Source organism: Bolinopsis microptera, chromosome 5 (genome assembly GCF_026151205.1).
Source record: "Bolinopsis microptera isolate Bmic1 chromosome 5, MBARI_Bmic_1.0, whole genome shotgun sequence".
In the NCBI taxonomy this organism is placed as follows: domain Eukaryota; kingdom Metazoa; phylum Ctenophora; class Tentaculata; order Lobata; family Bolinopsidae; genus Bolinopsis; species Bolinopsis microptera.
Genome location: NC_087076.1, coordinates 8,668,302 through 8,688,576, shown reverse-complemented (window position 1 = coordinate 8,688,576; position 20,275 = coordinate 8,668,302). Strand labels below are relative to the sequence as shown.

The window sequence follows — 20,275 nt, the reverse complement described above, 5'->3', positions numbered from 1 at the left end:
AAAATTTTTAAATCCGAGCAAGTTTATTTTTATGGTGCACCCCCTACTTTAACTCAATCAACAAACTAAACCGCAATTAAATCTTTTCTACGGGATCTGTCAACCTTGTTTATTACTATTAGATAACTCGTTATTCGTGAATTCCAAGTTAATATATTACAAGTTCAAGGCACTTAAGACGTTGAAGGCTAACTAGAACAACGGGTGAGAAAAAAGTTACGGTCGCGGTGGCTACGGAAACTTTGGAATTATTGATTAAACACGGCTATAAATTCAAATGCAATCAGATGTTAGTAATACCGTTGACAAGTATAATTTTCTACCCGATATAAATTATAAGGATTGTTCAAAATGAGCGACCCAAACTGTGTGCGGACAAATTTTTGAGCTGCCTATTTATGAGCCATAGCCAATTTAGATGTTTTTTCTTCGAGATGGCCAGGCCTACTCTCATGCTGTCTATATGTGATGATTATCATTAACTCCGAAAAACTAGGGACAACTGGGGAATGATCCCAGAACCTCGAGATTTCGCGTCTCTTGCTCTACCAATTGAGCTACTGGGATCATTCCCCAGTTGTCCCTAGTTTTTCGGAGTTAATCATCACATATAGACAGCATGAGAGTAGGCCTGGCCATCTCGAAGTGATAATAATAATTAAATGTTTCGCAGATTGGCAATTGATCGGTGTAGTTGGTGTTGTACACACTGCACTGATAACGATATCACGTTGAACGTGTAATGTAAATACAGTGTGGATACATGCGAATATATATTCTAAATAACTGACCAATTTAGATGCTAAAATTAAATTGCTCGTTTACACTTAATCCAAATTAAAAGGGCGAATAAGGTAGGACTAGGTTTTAATAAACCAGTTTCTATATCAGTTCTTTTTCTCCATGGTTCCAATTTTTTGTAGATACGAATAATATATTATCCGGGATATAAATTGTAAATGTGTTCCACTAGGTACACGTGTTGTAGCTGTGTGTGGACTGTGGCCACACTACAGACATAATGTGTCAGCATCTCATGATCAGCTTCACTTTCCTCATTCCTGTTTATGTTGCGGTATTCTCAGTTCTTAACTGTTTATACGTTATTCATATCAGTAGTCAGTAACATTTTATCAGTTTAGATGAATCCCACGTTTTTTAATTATAGTGATTTTTATCACTAAGATAGCTTTTCAAATTAAAGTACATAGTTAGGAGTTAAGTACCCTCTGTAACCAGTTCTTTATCTCGATTATCATAAATACATAGGAAATAATTAATGCTGGTATATTCACTATTTAGAGTTATAAGTCCTCGTGATCATGGAACAGGAGACTACAGAAGAGGAGAGAGTGGAGGAGAAGAAGAGGAAGCTGCTCTATCTTCCTAAGACCTTGTCCTTGTTAACCTGTCCTACTGTAACGAGCACGTCCCGTGTAGAGATGATGTTTAATATTGTTATCTGTGTGTACTGTGTTCCAACTCGTCTTAATCACATCACTCACTCACTCTCTCATCTATAAATACCCAACTAACAGTCAGCTCTATAAGTTCAACCAAACGGTCAGCTTTAAAAAATTTTGGGGGCCGACTTTATCGAAACACCACAGTGACCTCAGTCGTCACACTACGGTGTGATGGTCAGTGCGCGCAGCTGCACACGTACATGCAGTTGTAGTGCGCGCAGCAGCACGTGCAACTAACACAGATCCCAGGACCATGTCATACTCGCGAGGTGACCCACGGTCACTACCTTGTGGGAGGAGAGATATACTATGCTGATCAGTACTTTACGAACGAGACAGTTGTAACGACTGCGTGTAAGGAGGGTTACATTGCTTCTCAACCGACTGTCAGGTGTCTTGAGTCTATGTTTTGGGAGACTTTCTCGTGCACCAAAGCGGGTAAGATTTTTTGTTGTTTGTGTCATTAATTCTTTATGAACTCAATTCTTTATGAACTCAATTAAATAGCGTTATGAATAAATATTCGACATGTTGTAACCTATCTTTTTCGACACGATCGGAGAAATTTATTTTTGACGGCTGATTACTTTTCAGGAGGACTTTGCAAAGTGCTATCCCTCAAAAATGGTCAATACAGTGACCTAAATGGAACAGTCTATGCTGCAGGGTCGCCAGTTCAAGAAACTTTGGAACTCACCCCAAATTGCAGAACTAACTATGAAATCAACAAAGTCGGCAGTTTTACTTGCAAAGATACAACAACCATCAGCTGCAACAGTGGGTAAAACATGGAATCATTTAATTATTATGATTTATTCGACTTTATGTATTGTTTATTTATCATACATTTGAAACGTGATTGTTTTAAATACATTGAAACAATACATTATTTTGTGATTGTGTTTGCGGTGGCTAAATTGGCTTTTGTCTTTGACTTTTGTGTGAACTTCCCCCGTCTCCGTACAACATTACATTTAAACGCATACAAATTACAATCGATTGCGGCATCTTTATGGCAATTGAAACGTCTTTTACCGCCTCACATAATATTCTGATCTATTCATTTCAGAGAAGAAAGACTCGTGTCCGAAACTACCGCTCACCTCCCACCAAGTATCGTGTCACGTTTTCAAGGAAACTACACTGTACACGTGCACAATGACGTGTTTGCTGGACTACTACATTATCAGTACAAACGAAGGTACAGCGAGCATGACTCAGTCTCAGAGCATCTCTTGTAACTCTGTTACTGATACATGGTCCCATCAGAGTACTGCCGGGGATATCAGATGGGACACTTGTTCACGTGAGTCCATAATGTTGTATGCGAAATACTTTCATATCTATCAAAAAGCTTTTAAACCTTTTGTGAGATGAGTGCGCGACCACAATCGTCAACCCCCGTCTCCCTCCATGTTACCAAGCATGCTAGTCTATTGCTCAATTCTCTCACGTATGCAGGATCTCGGAAAGAGCGCCGCGCAAGGGACATGATCAGGCACGCCTGGTAACCTCCATGTTGTTAACTTTACTCTTTTACTCAACTGAGATATCCCCATGCTGTTACCAGGGAAATTTTGTGACAATTTAAATCTAAATCCCGTCTCTCCAATCCTCAGCAAGTGTACCAGCTTCAAAACACTCGCTGTCAGTAAATCTAACACTGACCGGAGGATCGTGCCCTGGTAACACCACTCAACTCGACTCCGCACTCAGCACGTGGTTAAAAGCGCAGGATGACGGCGCGTACACGTGCTTCAAAGATAGCACGTGCTATATTGGAAATGGGAGTCAGTGTAAAGGAGATGGCAGTGGTGTTGTTTACAGCTTTAATTTGTTGCAGTCTAAGAAAGTTGACTCCAATTGTGAGTTTATGACAAATATTTTAGATATCTTTTGTCCACAGTACATATTTTCTATAGAATTCTGTGTATTTCTTATTTACCAAATGGCAAATACCAAGTGCTGAATATTACAAAGGCTAAATTTAATTTAATTTCAACCAGCTAAATTCGCATCATGTATTTAAAATTGACACGTATTGTCAATGTTTGAACCAATAAAACTGTTCCAAAAAAGAGCAATTAAAACTAACTGTCTCCACCCTAATTTTATGATCCCTGTGTTTTGCAGTGCTAATAAGTTTGGGAACTAAGTTGGTTGAGGAGGCGAAAACAGGATCTGTAAAGTTATCAACTAGCTCCAACACACGTGTCACTAAAACCCTCACCTCGACCACCGCAACCACACAACATTCAACCAGCTGTCCTGTGGGGGCCCAAGCTGCGGACTCCACATGTGGTACGTCACGGTTTTATTTAATTTTTTAATCTTGTAAATAATGATTTGGGTATCTATTTTGTTTTTACATTTTCTTTACTTGATGGTTCATTGAAATTACGACTTCAGATATAATCGAATATAAGGTAGTAATCGTATATAATCGAATAGAAGGTAGTAATCTTGAAGTCGTAAATAGAGTATCACAAAATTCCAGTTTTAAAATTGGTTCCTTACAAATGGGAAGTAATGCTAATACAATATTTCCTTTTTGAAAGAAGTTACAAAGAATGCTTTTCTGGAATGAAAAAATTATAAAACAATAAACTGTTAAAATGTCTGATATTGACATTAAAATGATGCCATTCTTTCTCTTTATCCCCCTTCTCTCCTCTTTATCTCTTCTTTCAGTTTCCTCTGTTTCCAGACTTCTTTGCATTTATTAGTGCCAAACAAGTGCAATAAATCTGGAGATATTCTGGGGAAAAAACTCAGAAATTACTGAATTTTTTCACTCATTCTCTGCCCAATGTAATTTCCCTTCCCCATGGGGATCACTGCCCAGAGCAGTGATCGTACAAAGTAAGGAGGAGTGAAATCTTGGATTATTTTCAGGATTTTAAACCATCCAGGTACAATTATAACTTCTTTGTTTTCTCTGATCCCACGAATTGCTTTGGTAACCAGGCATTTTGCAGACATAGCAACGGAGGTTTTTACACCGGCAAGCATCTTGGTGTCTACAATAAATGGGCAGACTGCAGTGAAATTAACTTTTGATTCCATATGATCCAGTCGTAGTTGGTTCAAAGTGTGAATTGAGCCAGCTTTTGCAGTACAGTAATCAGTCGAATTTCTCGACGGAAAGAATCCCAGAACAGATGCCATATTGACAATGTGACCCTCGTCGAGCTCAAGCATCTTTGGCAGAAACAACTTGATGAGCCACAGATTGGAAATAATATTGACTGTTAGTGAATGTTGGATCTGAGTGAGAGTCATATCCTGTAGCCCTCTTCCAAACGCCACTCCAGCATTATTCACTAGGATGTTGATAACAAACCCCGTACCTGATATTTCATCATAAAGGTCCTGTACTTGCTTATGCTTGGTAAGATCACAGGTGTATGGGAAGGCTTCGTGGCCATTTTCTTTTAACTCTGCCACAATTTTCTCCGTCAACTCCTCCTCAATATCTACACAGTGTACAGTGTTCCCCATTTTAGCAAACTGCCGGGCAAACTCTGCTCCAATTCCCTGACCAGCCCCTGTGATAAGAATTTGCTGGTTTCTTATGTCTTTCTTTGGCCTGCATCGGAGGATAAAGTAGATGATTTCCAGTAGTAGGACGAATGGAAGTTTTACGAGAGTCAAAACAAACGACATCTCCAGCTATCTTAAATTTAGGGAAACAGTTAACAGAACAGTGTACATTACATAATATATTGGTTAAATTACATGATGTTCGAATAGAAACACAATAAACTCAGTCAATATAAATAAGCTATCTTAAATATAGAGTAAGATACGGGCTCCTAGATTGGAAAAAAAGACGGATTTGACTGTACTAATAATATATTGGTTAAATTACATGATGTTCGAATAGAAACACAATAAATATACTGTTTGAATGACAGTGTCTGAAACGCAACAAACTCAGCTAATATGAAGAAAGAAAGAAAAATAAATGAAACGGTTAGGTGTCCATTTCAAAACTTAAACTACAGGGTGGCCCAGAAGTATTAAGTAACTGCCCACACGGAACCCGCTAATAACTCATGTAATGCGTATTAGAATTGCACACAAATTTCTGGGATAACTGATAATGATATGGGTCAAACTTAGATTCCCTAAACAACAAAGTTTCGTACAAATTCGTTGATTACAGTGGGCATGCCACTCCTTTTTTTTACTATTTTCGTAAATTTCGTAATAAAATGAGAATTCATTGAGCTATGAAACTCAACATTTTCAAGAAACCTTTGCTTTGGTTAGAAATAGATGAGGTATAGGACACTACAGCAGTCACCACCATGGCGGGACCTTCTCAAAAGGACGAACAGTACGGCGGAATCACAACAATGAACCTGGGGCTGGAATGTAAGGGTCATTCACTATTCATTTTATACACTTCCATTATGGATAAGATGTGAAGTGAAATTGAAAAGGAGATGAATTGTCAAATAATATGATTTTCGCAGACTGAAACATAAAAAACGACTGCAACTTATCAAATTTCTCCAAAGTAGTAAAACTGAAATAACCAACACAATAGAGTTGGTTAACCATGTCAGAGCAGCTGACTGTGAGTGATGTGAGGGATGTGAGCAAATGTGTAGATGTGAACACAAGTATAAAACATCAACACTGTACAGAAATCTTTCCCACTAATCTACGCGGGGATACGTACTTTCGTGAGGCTAATGTTTACAGTAAAACAAGAGGAGTTACCAATTACCATGTGTTATGATAGTCTACTTCCCTCGTATATGAGGCAGGAGCTGATAGTTTAACAACAAAGTGAATAAACTTTTTATTTTGTGACGAAAATAGTAAAAAAGATGGATTGGAATGCCACACCTACTGTAATCAACGAAATTTTACGAAACTTTCAGAGAATAATCAAAGTTTGACACATCTGTAATCCCTGAAATAGTTGTACAACACTAATTCTCATAATTTAAATTACTGGATTTTTTCGATCATCCTCTGTCCGACGAAATTTCCCGTTACGTTCCTTTTAGAATATTCTGTTGCAGCCCAGAGCAGTGATCGTACAAAGTAAGGAGGAGTGAAATCTTGGACTATTTTCAGGATATTAAACCATCCAGGTACAATTATAACTTCTTTGTTTTCTCTGATCCCACGAATTGCTTTGGTAACCAGGCATTTTGCAGACATAGCAACGGAGGCTTTTACACCGACAATCATCTTGGTGTCTACAAAAAATGGGCAGACTGCAGTGAAATTAACTTTTGATTCCATATGATCCAGTCGTAGTTGGTTCAAAGTGTGAATTGAACCGGCTTTTGCAGCACAGTAATCAGTCGAATTTCTCGACGGAAAGAATCCCAGAACAGATGCCATATTGACAATGTGACCCTCGTCGAGCTCAAGCATCTTTGGCAGAAACAACTTGATGAGCCACAGATTGGAAATAATATTGACTGATAGTGAATGTTGGATCTGAGTGAGAGTCATATCCTGTAGCCCTCTTCCAAACGCCACTCCAGCATTATTCGCAAGGATGTTGATAACAAACCCCGTACCTGATATTTCATCATAAAGGTCCTGTACTTGCTTATGCTTGGTAAGATCACAGGTGTATGGGAAGGCTTCGTGGCCATTTTCTTTTAACTCTGCCACAATTTTATCCGTCAACTCCTCCTCAATATCTACACAGTGTACAGTGTTCCCCATTTTAGCAAACTGCCGGGCAAACTCTGCTCCAATTCCTTGACCAGCCCCTGTGATAAGAATTTGCTGGTTTCTTATGTCTTTCTTTGGCCTGCATCGGAGGATAAAGTAGATGATTTCCAGTAGAAGGACGAATGGAAGTTTTACGAGAGCCAAAACAAACGACATCGCCAGCTATCTTAAATATAGGGAAACAGTTAACAGAACAGTGTACATTACATAATATATTGGTTAAATTACATGATGTTCGAATAGAAACACAATAAACTCTGTCAATATAAATAAATAAATAAAATCTTATACCAATTTCAATCAACACAAGTTAATATTTCTATGCAGTGAACTAGCATATAAATTAAAATTCACGATACTGCATAAGGTAAAATAAAATTATTGAAATAAAAGTAGGAATGTATTCGGACCACCTATCTAATGTAAGCTCTCCTGTTCCCTTTAAATCGATTATTTGTTGCTATGACTACATTTAACAACATCTACAAGTTGCGGACATTGGGTCACTAGTCTATACAAAGTGTCACTTGATAAATGCAAATGGTACCTGACAAATTCGATAGAGCGTTGGCAATGAGGTGGTATTGGTAAACCGTAGAAGTATAACACATCGTATTGATATCTGACTGTTAGACTTCTTTACCCGTGTAACCGCTAGTAGCAAGTGACCAGCTATAAGCAGCTTAGCAGAAACGGTATGTCAACAAACTGACAAAGTCTCGCAGTTCATCCTAATTCTAACTAGTAAATAAACAAGATCCGAGTTTTTGAAAGAAACTTATCCTTTTTAGAGCATATATACTTAGTTTCTAGAACAATTATAATTTATATCCAATCCTTTATGACAGAATTAAAGTTGACTTTTGCTGATTCTTATCAGTTATCAACACATACTGTACCACTATAAATTATCTCCAAACATTATGCGGTTCTTGGTGTCTTCATGCAAGATGCGTGAAATCACATCTTTAAGTTTTACTAAATAGTATATTATTGTATGCATAATAATGTGGCCTTTTTATTCGCGTTATATTTCACTGTTAGGTCTTCTTCCCCGTAGGTCTTTTTCCCCGTAACAAAGTTTTAGTCGGAGAATTTAGCAAGGATAAACATAAACCTTTAAATATTAACGTAATCTTCAAGACACGATTGAGGTCTGTACCTAATCTGAATTTTGTGATCAACTTTATCACAATTTGGTTAAACTGGGTCGAATAAATTAAGCAGGGTCCAATGTATTACATGCTAAAATTCAGTATTGTATTATATTTCAGTGTCATGCGGAGTTGGGCTGTACCTTGACGGTACAGCATGTACAAAATGCCCAGTTGGTCAGTACAGCGACAAGGCAGGTCAAGTCTCCTGCAAATCGTGTAGTGATAATCTAACTACACTGTTCCCTGGTAGTTCCAGCAAATCTGACTGTGTTTGTGAGTACTGATAATTATATCCCATATCCAAAAACCCGCATTCTCGCATTCTAAGAATGTAGGAAATTTTAAAAAGTAGGAAATTTTTGACAAAAAGTAGGAAATTCGAGAGCCAACTCTGAGAATTTTCGATAATATTTCAGTAGGAATTTAAGTGAAAGAGCAGACTAAAAGTTGCTGGACCGTTATTTAAATGTCCTCAGTCAGGGATCCACTGATCCAGTCTATCAAATTTCGTTTCACAGACCAAAGTTTGTTGCTATTAGCTACAAAATCTGTGCATCAAGTAACCACTAACCAGATGCTAATTATTGGGGCATTTTCGCGTACACGACATAAATAGTTGTCATTATTACTTTATTAACATTTTACTATCTACTTATCTAGTCTATGAAACCGGATATGTCTACAGTGTCACCCCAGTGTCACCCAGGGCATCAGCAGGCACGTAGACAGGGGGGGGGGCCGGGGGGGGGCTAGGGGGGGAAAAAATCGGAATAAATCGAACCCCAGAAAAAAGATAAGCCCCCTAGTCCCCATGGTCGCCTGGTAACTGGGCTGTGTTTATGACTGCAGTCAGTCAAAGATTTGAACTGTGGATTAGTAAATATCTGTCATAACATCCAAGCAAACATTCTAGAAGACTTCTATAAATAGTCAATAGTGTCCCCTAGACCGTAGGAAATGTAAAAATCTTAAGACGATGAGGTGAAGTTACCAAATTTACGTGAGTATTTGATTCTTCTCAATCCCAGTTTATTGCTGTCCTACAAATTTCTTTAATGCCAAATGTCGTCTAAAACACCCTTTTTCGCAAAAAATTTCCGGGGGGCTGCGCCCCCCTAGCCCCCGCCAAGGGGCTCCGCCCTGGACCCCGATGGGGGCTGCGCCCCCAGACCCCTGCCACAGCTTGCTCGCTGCGCAGCTGGATTGCAGACAGCCCCCCTCAAAGAAAAATCCTGGCTACGTCCCTGGGCATCAGCCCTATGAATTCATGCCGAATCAACCTAAGTTGAGGTAGCTATCACATTAAGACATTAATCGGGTGGAAAACATTTTTGCCAAAATTATAAACTCTTGATACTTCATGCTGTCTCCTATTTTGTGCTTTAGTTAAGCCAAGTGTTTAGGGATTCTAGAATCCAGACAATTTATCCCAATAAAAATTGAAATCAGAAAATAGTATGCTAAAATCGTTCTCCATTGTCAGATTCGTTCCAGGAGGCCAAATCTAGTTTAAATTTCCAAAATTTTCGGGGGCTTCGCCCCCAAAAGTAACCTAGGATTATCTATTAAAAAGCATTCCGGGCCCTAAAAAAGTAAAATTGAGAATCTGGAATCCGCCATGAAAAATCTTTGAACTGCGCGAATACAAAGACTTTTTATGCGAGCGGGCCACAGAAAACGAAAAAATTGAGAATGTAGGAAATTAAAAATTTTTTGGATATGGGAATTATATAATTATAAATATATTTTATTTAATCAAAAGTTGTTGAATAATTATTCCGTTCCATTCATCATTCGATAAATGGTTAATTTTACAGTCATATCTGCACAGCATGTTTGTATTTCATGTTCATTAAATCGAACGTGAATGGAACGTTCTACTTGAATTTAACTAAGATGACCGTTACAAGTTTATGTTTTGAAATAAATTTAGAGGTCGAAAACTTAGAGGAGAACTCGATTTAACGTCATATCTAAAGAGATGTTCAAGTTTTGAAGTTACAATAAAAAAGGTAAATATTAACACACTGAACTTCCTAAATATCAGACAAGTGCACGGTACCGGAGCTTAGTAACGGAGTATCAGTACCTGCTGTTGGCTTCTTCACCACCAACACTACCCTTATAACTCTTAACTGTAACTCTGGTAAGTAACTCCTCTACACTTTTTATGTATTTCTTCATCCCCAAATCTCAATATTTATGTGATCATTACTTTTTCCTTAGTGTGGCATGTAAAAATTGGTTGTTAAAACTCTGCTTTAAAAAAACAAAGGCTGTTAAGAAAGTTATGAAATATTGGTAGTGATAACACGTTCAGTTACTCCGCCCCCCCCCCCCCCCCCCCCCTACTCCCATCTCTCTCACCAGGGCACAACCCCGGATACAAGGAACCCCTCAAATACATGTGCAACCAAACCTACTCCTGCTACCCACAATGTCAGCTCCCTAACCTAGCAACAAATCAGAGTTACCATGACAACCACCTCGCGCCCGGAGTCCTGGTCTCGCACCTGCGTCTCTTCTCTGTCTCGTGTCTCGGAGTGAGGGACAGTGTGACTTGTAAGGCGGGGACTGTCCAGATTCCTGACTGTAAACCTAGTGAGGAAAACTCTTAATATTTTTTATAGAATTTATTGCTCAAGAACAAAGCACATAGATAAGTAGGATCTCCAAAACAAATCCACTGCACGCCCTTATGTATTAATTAAATCTGAGAACACCTGCTTCCCTAAGCCTAACCAGATTTCTTCAACAGACTTGCTGAGTCCGTGTAACATCTAGACATCGTGTTTTTAGCTCCAACTATATCTTCAGGAGTTGAAGCAGTAGGAGCGGAGAAAGTGAAATCCTCAACACCTGCTGAAATAGAGTGTAACGTATCAGCAGTGTTACAGACTGTTAATATTACTTGGTTCTCTGAAGGTCTGCAGATCGCACAGGGTGCTGACTACTACACTATAACAGAAAGTGATTGGAACGAAACTAGTTACAAACAAAGCAGTTCCCTGCAAATAGGAGTTTCTAAGACGGATAAAGACAGGGAGTTTCAGTGCAAAGTTGTTGGAGGAGATTTGAATCTTTCTTTGGATTTAAAATTAGACGTGTTTGGTAAGTTTAGTATATTATGTGGAGATATTTATGAATGCTTAATTTTCCTCGCCAGATACTGTTATTCTATTTCTAACACGCGCTACAAGCTCAGTATCGTAAATGTTGTTTTTTTGGTAAGATGTTTTCATCTTCATCCCCTGATTTCTACCACCCCAGATATTACGGGTAAAGGAGACCGAGTAGACGCGGGTGACACATCAACTCTCACCTGCACCATCACGGGCTCCAGCTCCATTCTCAACGTCACCTGGTCACGTGTTGGTGACGTCACGTTGCCAGGTGATGTTACCACGTCAACCGGCACGTGGAGTGCGGGCACTCAGGTCGCTACTCTCGTGCAGAAAAACGCTCAGAGTAATAGCACGTTTAGATGTGGAGTCGAGGATGGGGCAGGAAAGAAGCACTTTGTGAACATCGGCCTTCAAGTGATTCCTGGTGAGTACTCAGTCACTGTCGATCTCTTCACATGCTATCGATCTGTAAATTTAATGACGTAATAATATTGGATAGCAGTGCCAGCAGTATTATATCGCAATATCTTTCGACTTATTTTCTGTCCGTCGTACGACATTTATTGGTTTTCAATTTCGGTTTTATCATTTTGAACGCTGAAGTAATAAAGTATTTTTTGCACGTGCGTACAGCACTGACGCGCAATTCTATGCACACAGATTCTGACGCACGTGTGCCATTGTTAAAATTTTCGGGTTGTTTGGCGCGTTGTACGTGTAAAAGTTTGGCGTGTGCCTCTTTCTACCTTCGCGTTCGCAATTGTCATTTTCTGTGGTTTTCTTTTTTATACTTCTGACGATCAACAGTTCGTAAATGTGACCGAATCCTAATACGTGATCAAAACTATGGAGGTTCCTTCGATTTAGATGACAGTTTCTGAAGTCTGAACCGAAATGAAAGAATCGCAATATTTTTAAAATATCATGGAGATCCTTCTCAATAACAATACTCTTTCCTCTCAGAAGTGCCAGACAAGGGAGGAAGTCCACGTGGAACAGCTCCCATATTCTATCTGCTCTTCATCTCAGCACTCCTCTCACTAATGTGAACATGACATGGCACATGCAGTTTGATAATATTAAAAGTGAACTGTTTTATGAACTGCTTGTTTGCATTTCTTTCCGTGACATTGATGCTGTTTCTCTCTGTTTGTCCACAGTGTGTGACACCAACTAAATCCACGAAATGCGTGAACCAAAACTAGTTACGAATAACAGGTGTGCTACTGATCCCGTTGATACCTTTCCCGTTGATACCTTTCCCGTTGATATGAAGTCTTTGTGTGGCTGATACTAATTTTAATTTTTCGGCTACATGTTTACAAATTGCAAAACAGCACGAAAACTTAGTTTCGGCCACATTTCGGCTGCAAACTTGTAGATAAAAGAAAAAATTACATGAATTTTACCTGATATGATAGTGGTATAATAAACTGTATGCATTTTTACGAACCTTGTAGTTATTCTGATCATTTGACTTTTTAACTTCTTAACTTAACATGACGATAGTGTTTTATTCAGTAAATAAGAATGAATGAAATATATCTCGTTACTGGGCGGCGCCAGACTCTCCCTCTTACGAACATTCGATCGGAATTAGTGGCCTGAAATCTCAGCGGAAACATAATAACGTCTCTATTTCTTCAATATATTCTATCTGATTTATTGTACTCTGCTTTCTAATTTCCCCCTGCTGGTCCCATATATCCTGCTCACAGAACCAGTGTAATACTACAGTCTACACACAACATGGTGAACTGTGCATATTCTAGTGTGGATTGTTTGTTATTATTGGTGCCGCTCAGTAATGTATTCTGCTGTGTGTTTTGACGCTTCTTTCTGTCGTTTTAACCGATCATTATCTGCTAAAACAATGGCTGTCTATTGTCCATTAAAAGGTGACCCAGTACCCTATTATTAAAGACTTAATGACAACTGTTAGACAATTTATCCTGGTTAACTTCAAGTGTGGTTATCATGTAATTATACTGTAATAACTAATAACCCCATATCTAATTTCAATGTGGCTTATATAAGATGGTGCAGGTACCCTCCTCCTGTTTGAACACGTCACTTAAACGCTAACTTTCTTTGTCCCTCTGTGTCCCTTAACAATATAACAAGTTTTTGTGGAGACCACGTGATAGACACGTGATGGGTTGTAGTTGCTAAGCTACGTGTCTCTTTGTAGGTACATGTGCACGTGGTGATATATAGTGCAGTAGCAGCTGCTGGTCTCACTCTCAGTACCTCGCTTTGAAGTCGTTTTAGTTTCATTCACCCACCCCTAAATGGATCATCTGCTGTTAGTAATTCTCGTTTTTTTCTTGGCTACGTTTTATTCTTTGTTTTTTACTCCATCAAATTATCTTTATCATCAGCTTTTAATTTTGGTTCAAGTATACGCTGAGTTTTTTTGCTGGCTGTATCTGTCTGGAAACCAGGAGTATTAACGCTATTCTCATTACAGATTATTCACGGTTGCCATATTGACGCTGTGTTCAGCTCAACTTCCATCCTTCAAACAAGAGTTTATTTACGAGGATGAGCTGAAATGTACCAGTAAGTAACTTACTACTACTACTACTACTACTACTACTACTACTAATACTACTACTACTACTAATACTACTACTACTACTAATACTACTACTACTACTAATACTACTACTACTACTACTACTACTACTTGTACTGCAGTATTATCAATACTTCAACCTTGCCAATCATGAGCTGCCGACCCAATAAAGTTATTTTTGCAGTTATTGTATTTACAGGGGATTTTAAGTGATATTGATAAGTTTGGTACTCTCTAATGCTGCCAAATGATAGTTACGGCGGTTACTCTGTTGTTATTATACCATTTCAACAGCATAATATTTCCATACAATCATAACAATCCCTCTCTCTCAGCTTGCAGACTTGTTGTTGATGAAATCTCCTTCAAATTCGAAAAAGTCAATCCTAAAGCTAAGATAGAGGTATGTTTCAAGACTGAACTATTTACTTATCCATTCGTTATTTCCTAAGATTCTCATGCTTTTTATATTACCAATAATAATAATACAAGGTTCCATTTCCGTGTTCTCTGTGCAACCTTACTGTCAGTATAAATCTTCACGAGGTAATAATAATGCAAGGTGTCATATTTATGTGTTTTTGCACCCCGACTATCAATCTTTTAACCACAACCTATAATGTTTCAACTTGTCAGACTGGTCAGTCTGGAATCACACCAGAAGGAGAGTACAAACAAAAGAAGATTCCCTATCTTCTCAGTGATTCTCATATAACGGAAATATTGGACCTTGTCTGTGATAACAGGTACATTTGCAACCATTATTTCTATCATTATCCTAAACAATGAACACTAGGAAAACTCCGATTTGTCATGCCAGTGAAAGCAGGATTAATGAACGAATAGTGTGACATTGGGTTCTCAACCATGGAAATTTAGAAGTCCCTACATGCTGTTCTTTCTGGCTCCATGTGCTAGTTAGGGGTCTGAGGTATCCGAAAAATCATGTTTTGAGTACCCAAAGTGTTCTGGGTGCCAGGAATGAGGTTATTAAAGCGGCGAAAATGACCGATTTTGGACTATTTATGAGCTTTTTTGCCCATTTTCATGAGATAAAGAATCAGGAAAGCTGCTCTAGATGATTGAAATGGTTGATACCAATGAGGATACACCCAACACACATAAATATTCGTGATATATGTGATTTTAATGAGAAAAATATGATCTCAGGGCCCATTTTATACCAAAATTTGCCAAAACCACTCGCACTTGTCAAAGCTTCCTCATTTTAGACACATTTAATGATTATTATGGTATCTAACTTATGGTGGATCTGATAGGAGTATGTCTTAGCTTCATTTTAAGCCATCAATGAGCATGCTGGTGTGTATGAAAGTACTTTTATCCTCCCGTGGCCGTCCATTGATATAGTCTGGGCCATGCGCGCGCGCGCGCGCTTTTACAAACATGAATTTTCTCCCTCAGTATCTATCTAAATCTTTTAAAGACATGATTTGAATGCTATCCTACTCAGCACATGAGTGCTACAGGATGGTGAAAGAATTTCTATAAAAAATATGTGTGTGCGCGCGCGCGCGCGCTTTTACAAACTTGATATCCTCAGTCCTTTCACATATACTGAGATTTTGTTTCAAACTTAATTGACTCTGAACCGAAATTGCCAAAGGAAACAGATAGTGTAACTCAGAAAGACCACAAATGTATAGTTTGTGAGATATTGAGGTTATACTCCAAATAATTTACAATGATGTCACACCAGAAAACCTCTATTTTTGGTATATTTAACCTCATATCTTGAACGCGCAGTACTGGATTGAGCTAAACTTGGTCAGGTTTTGTAGCCCTGACTATCCTCGATCATATGGAACAGGAATAAAACTGTTTAGATGTTCTATCTTAATTATATTAGGCACTTAGTTCTGAAAAGTGAGAATGTCATTAATACTGCTTTCACTGTCGCAACTGTTGACTTTGCTAATTCCTGTTTTATAATTGTGACTGTGTAAACGATGTAATTGTAAAATACTTGAATTCTTTGGTCGCAGTTATTGAGTAACACTCGCCATAATATTTCCTGTGGTTAAGACAAGCTGTTATTACACTTTATGTAAAGGAATTCAGGAATTGTGTAACTGCGAATACCACCACAAAAACATTTCCCTGTGGTGTAACGGTATTTAATTTCAGTTGGCACTACGTCCAGATGGGTTACGATCCTATTAACAAGATGCCTCATATCCAACGTATGAACAGTTTGCGGGGTGATCCCGTCGACTTGGACGGCAGTAAGATTAATATCCAGGATAAAGAAGTCACTCCTGACAAAATAAAGCGTGCCGTAAGTTCAATCTTTTCATATAATACCCGAGTTGTGAATGTTTTTGGTGTGTTTATTTTTGGTGTTTCGTTTGTAAGCTTGCAGACATTCGATTTGGGCCGAATTCTGCTACTTGAGCACTTAGCAGTACATAAAACAGTACGCCCATTAATTTCCAACAATTTCAGTGCTTTTCTTTTGTGGAAAAGTACGAGGACGAGATAGTGGAAGTGTTCGTGAAGCTTGTGCAGAGTAAGAGTTTTGTCGAGAAGAGGAAGAGTCCTCTGAAGAAAGCCCTGAAAAGGCTTTGTAATGATAAAGGTAAGAGAGAGAGAGAGAGAGAGAGAGAGAGAGAGAGAGAGAGAGAGAGAGAGAGAGAGAGAGAGAGAGAGAGAGAGAGAGAGAGAGAGAGAGAGAGAGAGAGAGAGAGAGAGAGAGAGAGAGAGAGAGAGAGAGAGAGAGAGAGAGAGAGAGAGAGAGAGAGAGAGAGAGAGAGAGAGAGAGAGAGAGAGAGAGAGAGAGAGAGAGAGAGAGAGAGAGAGAGAGAGAGAGAGAGAGAGAGAGAGAGAGAGAGAGAGAGAGAGAGAGAGAGAGAGAGAGAGAGAGAGAGAGAGAGAGAGAGAGAGAGAGAGAGAGAGAGAGAGAGAGAGAGAGAGAGAGAGAGAGAGAGAGAGAGAGAGAGAGAGAGAGAGAGAGAGAGAGAGAGAGAGAGATAAGATAGATTTCTGTAATTGTACTTGTGTTCACATGACAGCCAAATACTGTTTTTAGGGATTTAAGTTCCATTACAAACATAGTGCCGGATTTATTCTGTATCATTAATTTGATTCATATTTTGAATTATTTTCAGATTTCTGTTCTCCGGACTTCCACAAGACGCTTGCAAAGACCGAATTGTAAGGGCATTGAAAAAGATATTCAAAATATAAACTCAGCTCAAATTTGTTCACTGTTAACTTATTTATTTGAGATTAATTAAGTTCATATTCTAATCACTAACGATATATATCATATTTTTAAATTAAATGGAGGGTTTAAGTTTATTATGTTCAAATAGAGCAAGTGTTTGGAATCGAATACACAACTTTCATATTAAGTTATTGTACTATTGATCAAGTTTTGGCTTTTCTTCCATTGTGATTTCATATTGAAATCAATTATTTCCATTCTTCATAATCATACAAGCGCCACTACAATCTTATTGAATATATCATACTATATTGAAGATAACATCGATGATATGCTGCTCAAATATAGTTGTCAGTGCAGCTGCGTATTTGGTATTGTTTACTCATAGTTTATAATGTAGTTACAAAATTCGTATTTTTCTATGATTCAAACTAAAAACGGTCAATCTTCATTGTTTGTAAAAAAAATTCAAATTGTAGTTGTTTCCTATGTGGACCTTGCATGATTTGTCATTATTAATAGACTAACCCGCCGTCCGCTACTTTGTAGCACTTGCCTGATATCAGATAATTCGAGAAGAAAGCGGCGCGCGCTACTTCGAAGAAATTTAGACGAGTAACATCCGTCAAGCGTTAATATATAAGTACTTCGAAGAAATTTATACCAGTAATTCATATATATAATATGCTTGATTCACGATGTCAATCCTTCGCAGCTCGGTGAGGCACAGTGGTGCATCTCGCCGATCTACCGAAGCATTATTTGATGCGCGCGCGACCCAGTAGTGCATCGCGCTACAAATAATATGCGAATAGTGACTAGGTTAACTTGAGCGCACGCAACCACAAAAAACTTTGTCATACGTTGTATGACCCGCCGCGCACGAGTGCGCGGCTCCCCCTGTATCGTCGAAACTCTACAGTGAAGCAAATCTCTATAGTGAAGCGACCGTGGGGGTCACCGCGTGATACAAAAAAACTCTTACTGGGCCGCGCTCAGCCTGTCATTCCGCCAAATCTTTATTCAATTATGTTATTATGTTAATGAACATAATAGCCTGGGGTCCTCAGGTAAAAAAACTCATGTCACTATGAAGAAATTAAGTTAAATAATTATTTTACATCCTGTGTGCTGTGCTTGTCCTTTGTTAATGGACTAGCCCGGCGCGCTACATCGTTAACGGGTGATACTCGTAAAATATCTGTTCCATATATTGTACGGGCGAAAAAGTTGGTCGCGCGCAGTACGCCGCGCTTTTGGTGTTGACCATTGGTGGCAGGTACTTTTTGTCCTATTATGTCACGGCGCAGTACTGCACGCACACTACACACTGATAAAGCCAGAAGGACTTTCGACAAATCTGTTCCAAATAAAAAGATCGAAAATCGAGTGTTTTAGTGAATAACTTAGAATATAATTTTGATTTTCTCAAGATCTGACTGATAGATTTTCTTTAAACTTTCCAGATAGTTACATGGCTATATGACAGATAATGTGTGACAGTTTGGGAGAATTTCTATATGCCAAAATGGAGATATGACTTCAAACACAAGAAAATATCTCAAAATGGCGGTTTCTAGCGGAACGCAGGCACATATTTCAAGATCCTACCGATAAATTTTCTTTAAACTTTCCAGATAGTTGTATGGCTATAAGACAGATAATCTGTGCGATTTTGGGCGAGTTTCTATGTGCCAAATTTGAGATGTGACTTCAAACACAAGAAAATATCTCCAAATTGGCGATTTCTAGCGGAAAAAAGTCATATATCTCGAGATCTGAATGATAGAATTTTTTAAAACTTTCCAGATTGTTACATGGCTATAATACGGATAATCTGAGCGAGTTTGGGCGAATTTTCATGTGCCAAATTTGAGATATGACTTCAAACACAAGAAAATATCTCAAATTGGTGCCTTCTAGCGGAACGCAGGCATATATTTGGAGATCTGAATGATAGAATTTCTTTAAACTTTCCAGATAGTTACATGGCTATAAGACGGATAATCTAAGCGAGTTTGGGCGAATTTCTATGTGCCAAACTTGAGATATGACTTCAAACACAAGAAAATATCTCAAATTGGCGCATTCTAGCGGAACGCAGGCATATATTTCGAGATCTGAATAATAACATTTCTTTAAACTTTCCAGATAGTTACATGGCTATAAGACGGATAATCTGAGCGAGTTTGGGCGAATTTCTATGTGCCAAACTTGAGATATGACTTCAAACACAAGAAAATATCTCAAATTGGCCCGTTCTAGCGGAACGCAGGCATATATGCAGGAGGAGGTGTAGGGGGAAGAGGACTCAGGAGGAGGTGGACTTAGAAGGAGGAGGACTGAGGAGAAGGAGGAGGAGGAGGAGGAGAAAGAGGTGGAGGAGGAAGAGGACTGAGGAGGATGTGGAGTGTGGACTCAGGAGGAGGAGGACTCAGGAGGAGGAGGAGGATGGGGACTTAGGAGGACTGAGGAAGAGGAGGAGGTGGAGGAGGAAGAGGACTCAGGAGGAGGAGGACTCAGGAGGAGGAGGACTCAGGAGGAGGAAGACTCAGGAGGAGGATAAGGACTCAGGAGGAGGACTCAGGAGGAGGAGGACTCAGGAGGAGGAGGAAGATGAGGATGAGGAAGACTGAGGAGGAAAAGAAAGACTGAGGATGAGAAGGAGGACTGAGGAGGAGGAGGAGGAGGGGATGAGGGGGAGGAGGAGGAGAAGACGACTGATGAGGAGCCAGGAGGAGGAGAAGGACTGAGGAGGAGGAGGAGGACTGAGGAGGATGAGGAGGAGGAAGAGAAGGAGGAGAAGGAGGTGGACGAGGAGGAGTGAGGACTGATGAGAAGGAGGAGGACTGACGAGGAGGAGGACTGATGAGGAGGACGAGGAAGGGATGAGGGGGACGAGGGAGAGGAGGAGGAGTTGAAGGAGGTGGGGGAGGAGGACTCAGGGGGACTCAGGAGGAGGAGGATTCAGGAGGAGGAAGATGAATATGAGGACTGAGGAGGAGGACTGAGGAGGAAAAGGAGGAGGAGGAGGACTGAAGAGGAGGATGAGT

General features: G+C 39.3%; 4 protein-coding genes across 4 annotated transcripts; 2 read left to right on the top strand and 2 right to left on the bottom strand.

Annotated features, from left to right (window-relative positions):
• The first annotated feature begins 1,712 nt into the window (after nt 1–1,712).
• LOC134815084 (uncharacterized) lies at nt 1,713–12,959 on the top strand. Its single transcript, XM_063823558.1, has 11 exons — nt 1,713–1,904; nt 2,061–2,243; nt 2,536–2,772; nt 3,086–3,331; nt 3,600–3,767; nt 8,450–8,605; nt 10,380–10,478; nt 10,703–10,933; nt 11,150–11,443; nt 11,603–11,881; nt 12,421–12,959. The coding sequence occupies exons 1-11, from the start codon at nt 1,871–1,873 to the stop codon at nt 12,504–12,506; spliced, it is 2,013 nt and encodes a 670-aa protein (XP_063679628.1). The 5' UTR covers nt 1,713–1,870; the 3' UTR covers nt 12,507–12,959.
• Nucleotides 4,122–5,175, bottom strand: LOC134814691 (epidermal retinol dehydrogenase 2-like). Its single transcript, XM_063822870.1, has 2 exons — nt 4,609–5,175; nt 4,122–4,224 (listed from the first exon to the last, which is right to left on the bottom strand). Exons 1-2 carry the CDS (start codon nt 5,130–5,132, stop codon nt 4,122–4,124), a joined length of 627 nt encoding a protein of 208 aa, XP_063678940.1. The 5' UTR covers nt 5,133–5,175.
• On the bottom strand, nt 6,343–7,331 carry LOC134814690 (epidermal retinol dehydrogenase 2-like). The gene has a single exon (XM_063822869.1). It carries the CDS (start codon nt 7,329–7,331, stop codon nt 6,432–6,434), a length of 900 nt encoding a protein of 299 aa, XP_063678939.1. The 3' UTR covers nt 6,343–6,431.
• A 682-nt stretch (nt 12,960–13,641) lies between the features above and the next one.
• Nucleotides 13,642–17,630, top strand: LOC134815086 (protein canopy homolog 1-like). The gene is made up of 7 exons (XM_063823562.1): nt 13,642–13,762; nt 13,928–14,019; nt 14,371–14,438; nt 14,672–14,781; nt 16,184–16,334; nt 16,502–16,634; nt 17,164–17,630. The coding sequence occupies exons 1-7, from the start codon at nt 13,749–13,751 to the stop codon at nt 17,211–17,213; spliced, it is 618 nt and encodes a 205-aa protein (XP_063679632.1). The 5' UTR covers nt 13,642–13,748; the 3' UTR covers nt 17,214–17,630.
• Nucleotides 17,631–20,275: the final 2,645 nt, after the last annotated feature.

Excerpts from the sequence above, each read along its gene's own strand:
- LOC134815086 (XM_063823562.1), top strand. Across the intron at positions 14,020-14,370 it reads GGATGAGCTGAAATGTACCA|CTTGCAGACTTGTTGTTGAT; the intron begins GTAAGTAACTTA and ends CCTCTCTCTCAG. Across the intron at positions 14,782-16,183 it reads GACCTTGTCTGTGATAACAG|TTGGCACTACGTCCAGATGG; the intron begins GTACATTTGCAA and ends ATTTAATTTCAG.
- LOC134814690 (XM_063822869.1), bottom strand. The coding sequence starts at position 7,331 with ATGTCGTTTGTTTTGGCTCTCGTAAAACTTCCATTCGTCCTTCTACTG.
- LOC134814691 (XM_063822870.1), bottom strand. The coding sequence starts at position 5,132 with ATGTCGTTTGTTTTGACTCTCGTAAAACTTCCATTCGTCCTACTACTG. Across the intron at positions 4,225-4,608 it reads TCTGTTCTGGGATTCTTTCC|AATATCTCCAGATTTATTGC; the intron begins GTCGAGAAATTC and ends TTTTTTCCCCAG.
- LOC134815084 (XM_063823558.1), top strand. The coding sequence starts at position 1,871 with ATGTTTTGGGAGACTTTCTCGTGCACCAAAGCGG. Across the intron at positions 10,479-10,702 it reads AACTCTTAACTGTAACTCTG|GGCACAACCCCGGATACAAG; the intron begins GTAAGTAACTCC and ends CTCTCTCACCAG. Across the intron at positions 11,444-11,602 it reads TTTAAAATTAGACGTGTTTG|ATATTACGGGTAAAGGAGAC; the intron begins GTAAGTTTAGTA and ends CTACCACCCCAG.